The sequence below is a fragment of the Diabrotica virgifera genome, chromosome 8 (assembly GCF_917563875.1).
Source record: "Diabrotica virgifera virgifera chromosome 8, PGI_DIABVI_V3a".
Lineage (NCBI taxonomy): Eukaryota > Metazoa > Arthropoda > Insecta > Coleoptera > Chrysomelidae > Diabrotica > Diabrotica virgifera.
Genome location: NC_065450.1, coordinates 81233476 through 81247423, shown reverse-complemented (window position 1 = coordinate 81247423; position 13948 = coordinate 81233476). Strand labels below are relative to the sequence as shown.

General features: G+C 33.4%; 1 protein-coding gene across 3 annotated transcripts in view; it reads left to right on the top strand.

Annotated features, from left to right (window-relative positions):
• Positions 1-13948, top strand: part of LOC114337564 (sodium- and chloride-dependent glycine transporter 1) — a 175052-nt gene that overhangs the window by 85496 nt on the left and 75608 nt on the right. For 2 of the 3 annotated variants that reach the window (XM_050659897.1, XM_050659898.1), the window contains exons 6-7: positions 10240-10507; positions 11411-11514. In XM_050659897.1, the coding sequence (XP_050515854.1) occupies positions 10240-10507; positions 11411-11514 (372 nt within the window). The remainder of the gene's footprint in view (positions 1-10239; positions 10508-11410; positions 11515-13948) is intronic. The other variant, XM_050659899.1, reaches the window with a different exon arrangement.

Here is a 13948-nt window from a genome sequence, read left to right as displayed (position 1 = left end):
AGTAAATATAATGAAACAAATATTTATAGTAAAGAAAAAAAAAACAAATATGAAGTGTCATCACCGCAACTGTCAAATAAATGTTACCAATTTATGCCAAAATATCATCTTTGTTCGATTACAGTTACAGCGTTTTCCGAACAAGTGTGTTTTATAAAAACGCTCTATAATCCATTTACACAAATTAGATGAAACGTATTAATAATTGTGTATTAATTTAAATTAACATTAAAAGAAATCTTCAAATATTATTTCTACGCGTATATAATAAAATATGTCTAGTGGATGTAATTCCAGTGTACTCGGCAAAATGATTCTAAAAAAGAACACACCTAGCCCCTAAATATTTCGTGTTGGTATCACGTGACATCACAGGCTATGACGCGGATGACGTGCAACGGTAAGTATATTAGACGAAGTATACGGGTGGTGAATAGGAAAACGGGCCATAGAAAACTCAATTTAAAATTTTAAACTGTCGAATTATTGCTTCCCTAATTATTCTACATCAAAACACATGAGAAACTATTTGTAGAGGATTGAAATCTTTATTGAAAACCATTGTTAAAATTGTTCTACAAATTAAACACATTCAAAAATTTTGTAAAATATAATAAATTTTATCAAAGTATTTGCCAAATTTATGCCACACACAGTGCAAGAATGTGTATAAGGTTGCGTTCGGTCGCAATGAAATTATTATATTAATAGTATTTTGAACTCAGAGTATTTTCATTTTATCATTTATTGTTTAAAAAACAATAAAGTTGAAAAGATGTCCTCAGTTGAGGAGAAAGTAGTAATAACAAAGATGTCTTATTCAGTCAATAGTGTGCGTACTGTCAGAAATAGTAACGTGTGGCCTTACTTTTACGCACTTACTATGGAAAATGTATTATATTTTTCAAAATTTTGAAATGTATTTAAATCGTAGAACAATTTTAACTTTTGTTTTTAATACAGATTTTAATCCTCTACAAGTAGTTTCTTATGACTTTTGATGTAAAATATTTAGGGAAGCAGGAGTTCAACAATTTAGAATTTTACATTGAGTTTTCTATGGCCCGTTTTTCAATTCACCGCCCGGTATATAAGTACGGCGTTGTCAGGGAGAGTCAAGTTCGCACCGAGTATCGGAAAATAGCCTGTTAACACTTGGTATTCAACAGGGCCAACCCCAGAAGTACAGCAGAAATAGTGCGGCATCTAGCCCTTGTCTGATATATTATCGAAACTGGTCTTCTAAGATCCGAGGTTATTATAAGCGCCTGAAAAAGGCAGCAAAACACAACACGACGCTCACACTATTCATCAAACACCATTTGAATATCCCACAGCCACCACAACTTACACCATATCACAAACAACTATACATCGCATCCTGAGATCAAAAGTAAACTTAGAAACATAACAGGACAAGGAGTATATATAGAGTCTGACATGACAAAAATGGAAAGAGGGATACAGGCTATAATTAGGAAAATAGCGAAGGAGGAAAAAGATAAGGGTAATACAACAAAAATAGGGTATATGAAGCTAAATATTAATGGAAAAGATAGGAAATGGGATAAGGATAATGGTAAACTGACAGAAAGCACACAGAACAGCCAGAGAGGACTCCCAAAAAACTAAAAAGGAATGCAGAAACGACTACAATAAGTATAACGACTAAAGCAACGGACAAGTACATGAGATTGGAAAATGATAATACGAAGTATAAACAAGATAACGAGGCAAAACAAAACCATAAGTCAGAAAAGCCAAGAGATCAAAAGTCTGACTACGTAGAGAATGATGAAAAAGGTAAAGAAATGGGTGAAGAAAAAAGAAGAGTGGAAAAAGGGAAAAAAGAGGAAATAAGAATGGCAACATGGAATGTACGCGGCACCTATGAGGAAGGAGCCATGAAGGAATTAGTAAAAGAAGTAGGGAGATATAAATTGGATATTGTAGCGGTACAAGAAACAAAACAATTGAGGTCAGAAATATCGGAATTAGAAAATGTGGTTTTTTTCAAAAGTGGAGGAGCAGATAGGATGTTGGGAACAGGTTTTATTATAAGAAAAGGTCTAAAAGAAAAGATTATGAGTTTTAATCCCATATCGGAGAGGATGTGTTATATACGAATAAAAGGGAAAAAAGAAATATAAGCATTTTAAATGTACACGCCCCTACCGAAGAAAAAGATGAAGAGATAAAAGACATATATTATGAAAAAATGGAGATGGAATATGAAAAGATACCGAAACATGACGTCAAAATTATAATGGGAGATGTAAATGCAAAAGTGGGGAAAGAGGCAATCTACAGAAATACAGTAGGAAAGCATAGCAAACACGACGAGTCAAATGACAACGGACAGAGACTGATAAGTTTTGCAATGGAAAAAAATATGGTGGTAAGTAGTACACAGCTACAGCGGAAAGAGATACATAAGGGTACGTGGACATCCCCGGACGGAAAAACCGTTAACCAAATTGATCATGTAATGATAGAAAAACGACACGCGGAATTTATTACAAATGTCAGAAGTATGAGAGGAGCAGACTGCAGTTCAGACCATTTTTTAGTAAAAATTGAATGTAAAAGTAAAGTAGAAGAAAAAATAGTTGTAAAAAAGGATGCAAAAAGAACAAAATCATACAAAGTAGATGAACTGAAAAAAGAAACAACCAGGCAAAAGTATCAAGAATAAATAGAAAAAATGTTTTTGGAAACAAAGAATGAAGCCACAGATGTAGAAGAAAGATGGGAACAAATAAAACACATTACAAAAGAAGTAAGCAGAAAATTGATACCCAGAATTAAAAAACAGACAAGAACTAAGGAGTGGTTTGATAGGGAGTGTGTAGAGCTGTCAGAGGAGAAGAAAAAGTTAAGAATACGTATGTTGACCAACCCTAACGACAAAAACAGAGAAGAGTATAACCACGTACGAAAACAGTTAAAGAAAAGTTGCAGGAAGAAAAAGAGAGAATTCAATGAAAAAAAGTTGCAGGAGATAGAAGAAAAATTTAAAAACAATGAAATAAAATCATTTTATCAAGAGGTAAAAAAAGTAGAAAAAGGTTACCAAAGCAAAACAAGCTACATAAAGACCAGGGAAGGAGAGCTAGTAAGTGAGCCGGGAAAAGTTATGAAAGAATGGAAAATGTATTTCGAAACGTTACTAAACAGTGATGATGAAGATCAGGGAGAGGACGAAGACAGAACAGAGGGTGCAGATATAAGAATAGCCGAACCATCCAAAGACGAAGTGCAAAGAGTTGTAAGCAAATTGAAAAACAATAAAATTCCAGGGCCAAACGAAATAAGTGCAGAAATGCTGAAAGCAGGGGGAAGAAAACTACTGGAAAAGGTGTATGAACTGATAGAACTTACATGGAAAGAAGAAAAGATACCTGAAGAGTGGGCCAAAGCCTGGATAATCCCATTACATAAAAAAGGGGATGCAACGATGTTGCAGAATTACAGGGGTATTGCTTTGCTGGACGTGTGCTATAAGATATTTGCTAGGATTGTAAGAGAAAGATTAGAGGTATACGCAGAGAAACTAATAGGAGAATACCAAGCAGGCTTTAGAAACAATAGATCGACGACAGAGCAAATATTTAACATAAAAGAAATCCAAACAAGCTGCTACGAACATAAAATGGTTTTATATGCACTATTCATAGATTTTAAGCAGGCCTATGACAAAATTAATAGGAAAAAAATGTATGAAGCCCTACGGCAAATGGAAATACCAGAAAAGCTAATCAAGTTAATAAGAATTACCTTAAATATGACATCTAACGAAATAGTGTGGAACAGTCACAAATCGGAAGAGTTTATAGTCAAAAAAGGACTTAGACAAGGTGACCCTCTATCAACTGTGTTATTTAACCTAGTTTTGGAAACAATTGTAAGGAACAGCAGAATAGAAACACAAGAAACGATCTACCGTAACGAACATCAATGCATGGCCTACGCCGACGACCTTACACTGCTAGCAAAAACTAATACCGAATTAAAGAAAATCATGAGAAAATTAGTCAGAGAGGCAAAAAAATTCGGCCTAGAAATAAATGAAGAAAAGACGAAGTATATGGTGCTAGGCAACACAGAAAGAGAACCTGTAGATATGCTAAAGTTAACAGCGTTCGATGGAAAAGAATATAAATTTAAACGAGTAAATCACTTTACATATCTAGGTGCCATTATAGATGAAAAAGGACACGAGCAAAACGAACTAAAGCACAGGATAGCTAAAGGTAACCGAAAGGTCGGCAGTTTAAAAAATATATTAAAGTCAAATTACGTATCAAGAAAGAAGAAAATTAGAATATACCAAACTGTAATAAGAGCAACAGTCACCTACGGATGTGAAACATGGGTACTAAACAAAACAGAAGAAGAAATGATAGAGAGATGGGAACGCAAGGTACTGAGGACTATTTTCGGGGGAAAAAATACGGCAGATGGTTGGCAAAGAAGAACTAATGAAGAATTAAGGATGCTTTACAAGGAACCAACTATAACAAGATATACAAAGGCACAAAGAATCAGGTGGGCAGGTCATGTCGAGAGGATGGATAGGTCAAGAATGCCAAAGAAGATACTATTAAGAAAACCAGTTGGGACAAGGAGACGAGGTAGGCCAAGAAAAAGATGGCACGAAAAGTTTCAAGAAGATATAGGATCGATGGAAATTACAGACTGGAAAAAGAAAGCGAAAAACAGGATACAGTGGAGAAACATAGTGCAGCAATTTTTACATAGTCATTAAATCAAATTATATAATAAATATAAGACATTAGTATATATTGTTATTTGTATTATATAAAATTGTTACTGTTAAGTTGTAAAGCCCTAGGCCTCCAAGATCTGTAGAGCATGTTAAATAAATAAACGATGATTGCTAACATTAAAATTAAAATAAAAGAAAACGTAAAGTTAGAGATTCCATTAAAATAGGAAAAATTCCAACAGTATAAAATAAAAAAAAAAAATGATGACCAAAGGCCAAAGCAAACATGGAAAAAAGTACCTACTGAAGAAGAGGAAAAAAAAATAAATCAGGATAAATCAGGCAACAGAACCAAATAGTAGGACCCTTCCTACCCATGCACACACAGTAGTACTCACGAGAAGCACTGCCAAGGTACGTTCGAGGGAACCGCGCAAAGGTCGACCAACTACAGTCTGTCTAATATCCTTACCGTTGCACGTCATTATCTAAGTCAGAGATCTAAGTTGAAATTGTTGCCCAATTACAAAAAAATTCTTGAATTCATTTCAAATCAAATATATTACATAATTTTTGCGGAAGTGGATTACACAACAAAACAAATTAATATTCAATGTAAATAAATAAAAACAGTAAATATAATGAAACAAATATTTATAGTAAAGAAAAAAAAAACAAATATGAAGTGTCATCACCGCAACTGTCAAATAAATGTTACCAATTTATGCCAAAATATCATCTTTGTTCGATTACAGTTACAGCGTTTTCCGAACAAGTGTGTTTTATAAAAACGCTCTATAATCCATTTACACAAATTAGATGAAACGTATTAATTATTGTGTATTAATTTAAATTAACATTAAAAGAAATCTTCAAATATTATTTCTACGCGTATATAATAAAATATGTCTAGTGGATGTAATTCCAGTGTACTCGGCAAAATGATTCTAAAAAAGAACACACTTAGCCCCTAAATATTTCGTGTTGGTATCACGTGACATCACAGGCTATGACGCGGATGACGTGCAACGGTAAGTATATTAGACGAAGTATACGGGTGGTGAATAGGAAAAGGGGCCATAGAAAACTCAATTTAAAATTTTAAACTGTCGAATTATTGCTTCCCTAATTATTCTACATCAAAACACATGAGAAACTATTTGTATAGGATTGAAATCTTTATTGAAAACCATTGTTAAAATTGTTCTACAAATTAAACACATTCAAAAATTTTGTAAAATATAATAAATTTTATCAAAGTATTTGCCAAATTTATGCCACACACAGTGCAAGAATGTGTATAAGGTTGCGTTCGGTCGCAATGAAATTATTATATTAATAGTATTTTGAACTCAGAGTATTTTCATTTTATCATTTATTGTTTAAAAAACAATAAAGTTGAAAAGATGTCCTCAGTTGAGGAGAAAGTAGTAATAACAAAGATGTCTTATTCAGTCAATAGTGTGCGTACTGTCAGAAATAGTAACGTGTGGCCTTACTTTTACGCACTTACTATGGAAAATGTATTATATTTTTCAAAATTTTGGAATGTATTTAAATCGTAGAACAATTTTAACTTTTGTTTTTAATACAGATTTTAATCCTCTACAAGTAGTTTCTTATGACTTTTGATGTAAAATATTTAGGGAAGCAGGAGTTCAACAATTTAGAATTTTACATTGAGTTTTCTATGGCCCGTTTTTCAATTCACCGCCCGGTATATAAGTACGGCGTTGTCAGGGAGAGTCAAGTTCGCACCGAGTATCGGAAAATAGCCTGTTAACACTTGGTATTCAACAGGGCCAACCCCAGAAGTACAGCAGAAATAGTGCGGCATCTAGCCCTTGTCTGATATATTATCGAAACTGGTCTTCTAAGATCCGAGGTTATTATAAGCGCCTGAAAAAGGCAGCAAAACACAACACGACACTCACACTATTCATCAAACACCATTTGAATATCCCACAGCCACCACAACTTACACCATATCACAAACAACTATACATCGCATCCTGAGATCACTCCACAGTATATCGCATACCTAGTGCCCTAATTGACTTCGTGATAAAATGAAAAAATAATAACTTTTGATTACTTAGACAAACCTCTGCAGGATGAAATAGACTAAATATAAACCCCCTTAAACACAATCAACACACATTACCCCCCAAAACACAAAAAAAGCCTCTCAGCCATCATGAGAATGATAACGATAACGATAACCATTCGGTATGTTTACCGTAGACATAATAAGAAAAGAGAAGATATGGTGAGCTAGGTATAGTCTATTTTACTGGAGTGATCTATATATCTATCTTTACCGCACGATGAAGCGAGTATGACACACGAACGTAACTAGACGACTCAGTGAAGTGAATATTGGAGTTTCACCTCTAGTTACTTTTGGGATTTAAGCCATTAAAAGGCCACGCGTGGCTTGTGCGTATTGGCGAGTTGGTATGAATTTGAGGGAGGAAATAGTGAAGATGGGAATCCTTTGGGTTTGGGCATGGTTTCCCCGGTGATGGAAGGTTGGAGAAATCCATGAGCTCTCATGTGTGATATTCCTGAAGTAGATGTATTTCCTGCCGGGATCACAGAGAAGTATCTACCCACTACCACCTCGAGTGAAAACCACGACAAGAAGCAATACGAAGCAGAGGACACCCACCAGCCAGATTGACTGACGACCTGAAACCTGTCATCAGTAACTGGATGCAAGCCGCATAAGAGAGATAGATGGAAAGATCTGAGGAAGATATATGTCCAGTAATAGACGCTTACAGATTAATGATGGTGATGATGTTAACCTTACCTAGCGGCCCATATTTTAGCCAGTCTATTTTTATTATGTATATAGTGTTTACATCTCGAGTTTCCATCACGATTAACGGTCGTCTGGCTCAAACGTCTGAGGAACTCAGATAGGCGGCAGAGAGTATACGGGATAATTATGAGAAAATGGTGGATGATGAAAACAAAGTAGAATTATCTGACAGATAACACTAACACGACACTAAATACATACATCATAAATCACATCCTACATATTTTTTGTCTTTTTTTGACTTAGTGTTCTTCTCTCTCTCTCTCAACAGATGACCCATTCTTCTCTTGTTTATTTCTTCTAGAACCCTTTCGCATTTTTCGTCGAACCATTAATAATGGCTCTTGTGTCCTTATGTTATTGTGCTGTTATGGTTCTGTAATAATTATTTTTGTGAATTGCCATTACTGATCTCATCCTCACTTTTAGTGGAGTCACTGAAGGTGGATATGAGCTATTACCTCCGATTTCGTTGAACCTCCATCTATTTGCATGAAAATTGGTGAGTGGTTAGAGGATATCTCAAGGAACAAAGGTGATATAGTGATAACTTGCGCTTTTACCCTGAGGGTGGATGCCACCCCTTCTCGTGGGTGAAAATTATTTTATTAAAAATAATCCCATAATTCGATAGAGGGCCAAATTTCAAGCAAAATTTTTTATATAAAGTTATTAAAATTAATGAAAACTTTTTGAGTTATTAAAGATCAAAGATTTTAATTTTTCTTGAGAAAAATGCATGTTTTTAACCAATTTTTCATCAATAACTCAAAAAGTGTAAGTTTTTACAAAAAAGTTATAATGATCAAAATTGAAGATAATAAAAAAAGAAATAAACCCCTTACTACAAAACCCATTTAGTGTTAACTAAAAGTGAGTAACAGGTAATTGAATGTATATTTTTTTCGGCGAGTAAAAAACTCTAAATATTCAAGCTGAAATAACGGGAATTGATATATTTTATAACATAAACTTATTAAACATTGGTCAAAGTACTTAAAAATATCTATTAAATGAGCCCCGAATATGTTGATAGCGTTAAAATTTATTGTCCAAAATATTTTCAAAATTTATCTTTCAAAAATTTTTCCAAAAAATGTTATTGTTTTTTTTTTAACTCCGTTCGTGTTTAGGATATCAGGTTCATGTAAAAACTGTTTGAAATTTAATCCCAAGTGCTATTTAAATACGTTGAACCTAATCTTTTAAACCCCTTACTTTTTTAAAAATAAAAGGTTAAATGACCCCGGTTGCATGGTTCCCACAGCAAAATTTAAGATTTAAACGTTTCTGTCTCGGTAATTTTTTACCCTAAAGAAATAGCAAAACAGGTAAAATATTTGGCACAGAAAAAACTAAAATTTGGTTAAATATAATTTTTTACGTATATTGAGTATTTTTGGAGTTATTATCAAAAGAATATGAGAATTACAACAATTTTAAAATTTATGATTTTTTAAAATTATATCTTTCTTCTAAAATATGCACTCTAAACCGGTCAAAACTATCGAACACATCACTTATGCTAATATAAAGAAGTTCTTGTAAGAATTACTATAAATTTTAATTTTTGTGGAAATGGCGTTTGTTTAAATTTTCACTTTTTCCTGAAAAAAACGAAACGGTTCTTTTATTTTCATTATAACTTGCTTAATTTTGACGCTATTACATTGTTCTGAAGCTCATTTGATAGGTATTCCGAAGTACTTTGGCAAATGTTTAGCAGGAATATTTTATACATTGCATCGTTTTCCCGTTATTTAAGCTTGAATACTTAGATTTGAGTACTCGTCGAAAAAAATACACATTCAATTGCCAATAACTCACTCTGAACTAATATTAGTTTAGTTCATTATGTGAGAAATGTATTCAATTTTTTATTATCTTCAATTTCAGTAATAATAACCTTTTTTGCGAAAGCTTATAATTTTTGATTTATATGTGAAAAACCGATTTAAAACATGCATGTTTTTACGAAAAAATAAAATCTTTGGTCTTTGATAACTCAAAAAGTGTTGATTTATTTTAATAACTTTATATATCAAATTTTGCTTATAATGTGTCCCTATATCGACATGTGGTATTATTTTTAATAATATAATTTTCACCCCCGAGAAGGGGTGGCATCCACCCCTAGAGTAAAAGCGCAAGTTGGCGTCATGTCACCTTTGTTCCTTGATATATCCTCTAATTACTCACCAATTTTCATGAAAAACGATGGAGGTTCAACGAAATCGGAGGTGAAAACCTTCAGTGACTGCACTATTCATTTTTGTTTAATACCTTAAACCTATTTCTTATTTCTAGATAATATTGTCTTCCCCTATCTTCTTCTTCCACATTACACCTTTTGTTCTTTATCTTTTTCATTTCTTTGTGTTGAAATAAACATCAATCAGGTAACTTATTTCAAAATTTTCTTCGTTTTGATATCTGTGCTTCTATATGATCAATTAACTGATCTTATTTCTCTAAAAATTAGGTTAAGTTAAACAATTCGGTTCCGCGCTGCGGTAAACAAAGTTAAGATAGCCATGATGATCGACAACATCCGGAACGGATAGGCACTTAAAAAAAAAGAAACAAGTCGGTAATACATTATGGTATGATTAGTTCTAAACTTAAATAAAAACTTTTAGGAGTGTCCAAAACTAAAACGAATTAATACCTGTCTTGATTTCAGTCACAAAATACTACAAATATCTCCGGAAGTCACAGATGTCGGCGGTATAGTGTGGCCCCTTTTTGTAGCAAATATGGTTTCTTGGATAATTACGTACGTTTGTATAATCAGAGGAATCAAGTCTGTTGGAAAAGTTGTATATTTTACTGCTACTTTTCCGTTTTTTATATTAACGATACTCTTTATTCGAGGAGTTACATTGCCTGGGGCTTGGAAAGGCATAAAGTACTATATTGTTCCGGATTGGGACGAACTTACAAATGTTAAGGTAAGCTTTTTAGTTAACCTATTAAGATAAGTAGATACATCAGCTAAATTCTAAGTAAAATACTAGAGTTATCATTTTTGCCTTATAAGACCCCGTAGATAAAAACACAATGCTCAAGAACAAAAGCAAATTCCGGCTTCAATATTTCCAATATAATTTGGGTCAACAATTTGGATGTGGTGCTTAGTTAGTAGTGTTATTGCACGCCAATTACTGCATCTACTTAGGTTTCCTTTTTTTTGGGTATTTTTATTATCAAATCCCTCCTTCCACTCTTTTGATAAATCTTCGTCAGTCCATATTTTGTTCAAAAGTTTATCGATTGCTCGGTATCTGCTTTTATTAGGTCAATGGGTATACTGGCGATTCCTGCGGCTTTGCCAATTTTTAGTAGTTTTAGGGTGTTTCCAATTTCATCCCTTGTAATTTCTCCAATATTCACTCTTAGCTCTGATAATTCTATGCCGTCTTCTACGTTTTGGGTTATTTCATGTTTAGCATATATTTCTTCAGAGTATTCTTTCCATCTTTGTATTATTTTTTTCACATTTTTTATTCTGTTTCCTTGTTTTATCCTTTACTTCTCATACATTTCTTTGTGCTTTTCTTGCTCGGTTTCGTATCATTATATATTGTGCTCGTAGGGTTCGCTTTCTTTCCTGCTATCTCTGATATAAGTATTTAGCATCTCATTTATACAGTTTCTTTTATCTTTTCTGTCTTGTTTTTTTTCTTGTACGTTTTTTTTTTTCAATTCAATATAGATGACAAAAAATAATGATTAGTTGAACTAACTTTAGTATCTTAACATTGGTTTAGAAATTATTAATTCTCTTAGTTTTCGTACTGTTGGATCATTATCATTTAATTTTTAAACACGATCTATGATTATTACAATTGCAGGTATGGGCAGATGCTGCCATACAAATCTTTTTCTCTTTGGGGCCTGGATGGGGAGGAATAGTGAACATTGCAAGTTACAATGACTTCAGAAATAATGGAAGATTGTGAGTAGGTAAAAAATTAATTTTAATAATTTTACATTAAATATTTAATGTTAAAAAATAACAGTAAAATCCTTTATAAAAGGTATATATTTAAAATCCCTAAAAAGGACTACATCACAATCACATAACTAGTTTTCGACTGGTTTACCAGTCATCATCAGTGCTTACCTAAAATGAATATAACCTGGTAAAATAATGTAAAGATTTTGAAATTTTGACTACGGTTAAGAAAAGTTGTAGGTTATACTCACGTGAAGTTTACATGCTAACCGTTAAGATATAACATAACAAAAATATGAGGGTCAAAGCCCTGTATAAGTAATCTATCAAGGAAACATAGGTGGAAAATGCTAATTTAAGCGTGGATGTTTGAAATATTTTTACTAATGTGCTCCAGGTAACATCTGAGCTGTGATTTGACTTGTTCACATGGTGGAAATGTGGCAGCAAGTGACAATGAAATGGATAGAAACGATGACAAGACAGAAATGACAGTTCCACAGGAAGTTGAAAAATTTACTTGTCATATTTAAAGACTATGGTGTACAGCTTGTTAAAATTAGAAATGATGTAACAACACACTTCATTGTGAAAATTATCATTGAAAATTCAGTAAACTAGATGTTGTAGTTAAAAATGTATTCACGTATACTGTCAGTGGAGGCGGTTAGGCAAACCACATTACACAAATGTTAGTATTCGAGAACTAAAGTCAGTAAAAGGATCTTGTGGGCAAGAGACCTAAGATTTAAAAAAGCAATTTTGTGTTGATTTTAAGTTATCGAATTTATTTAACTTATTAGTAGCTGTTTTAATTTGTGTAAGTTTAAAAAGAAAAAGAAATCACAATGGGGTGATTGAGGTGCAAAATTGTCTTAAATAATCTAGGGGGATGTATCATTAAGAAAGTACAAGCTCAAACTTAGGCGACTAACTCCTTAAGACCTCGCAGGCTACCCGGATCCCTAAGGGTCCAAAAACCAAAACCGTGATGACAGTCCCTAAGGGTCCAAAAACCAAAACCGTGAAACCAAAATTATGACAGTAGGGGCTGGGGGGTGTGAAATGTCTGTGAGGTAATTAATGAGAAAGGAACATGAACGGGACCCAGAAAGAAAATTAGACTTTTGATTTGGTTTTACTATAGATGAGTGTTATGGGCCATTCCACGAACATACGCCTGTTTTGGATTACTTCGATAACGAATATTTTACTGTGCAACATATGAAGTACGAAAGTAAATGGCGCTAATTATTATTCCAATAAACAACAATGTAATTTGCAATTTACTTTCGTTCTTCTTATTTTGCACAGTAAAATATTCGTTATCGAAGTAATCCAAAACAGGCGTATGTTCGTGGAATAGGGTATATATGTTGGTTTCAATGGTTTCAAGGCGGTGTATGTAACTGTGAAATGCGGCAAGTTTGTGTGACATTGGGTGGTTAGAAGATAGTGGTATGACATGGTCAATGGTCAGTCTGTGTCGGTTTCCTAAAGATACTGAAATCGAAGTGGTCATTTAATCTGGTATTAGTGAGGTCAAGAAAATTAATTGATTGGGATGACCCCAATTCCATGGTGAATTTAATATTGGGGTGGGTTTGATTAATTTTAGAAAGTAATAAATCAGCTCTATTTGAGTTACCTGAGATGATCAATAAACAATCATCAACCTAACGATACCGATGGAGAATTTCAGGATTTTTCATGATATGTACGGATTTCAAATGATCCATAAAAATGTCAGCTAGAAGAGGAGATGGGCAACTACCCATGGCTAAACCATCAGGTTGTCTGTAATATTTATTGTTGAATACAAAGAAGTCTTGAGCTAGACAAAATTGTAATAATTGAATAATTGAATCAGTGGTAGAAATGGTAATGGAATTTGCTCTTAGAAGAGAGTGTACCAGATTAATAGTTTCTTGTTTTGGGACTGAAGTAAAAAGATTGTTAACATCAAATGAAAGCATGGTAATGTTAGGACGAAGCTGGATTTGTTGGAGATTGTTGACAAGATGACTTATGTTTTTGACAGAGAAACGAGGGGTGAAGTTCGTCATGTTGTTAATAAGATTGAGTATGAATTTTGAAAGAATGGAAACAGGAATGTTTATGAAGCTAACCACTGGACGAATGGGGATTCCCTCTTTATATATCTTAGGTAAACCATACAGTCTTGGTGTTAAAGGATTACTAGGTATTTTATAGTAAGGTGCAAATTGTTCAGAAATAAATTCGGTAACTGGTTTGAGGTCATCTTTGAGTTTGTTAATGAATTTTTTGGAGGAATCTTCTGGGAGTGACACGAAATTATTATCGGAAAGAAAAGTAGTGACTTTGTCAATATAGAGAGTTTGGTGTAGAATAACCAGACAATTGCCTTTGTCTGCCTTGCTAATTACTAAGTTATTAGATTTGACTTTTTTTG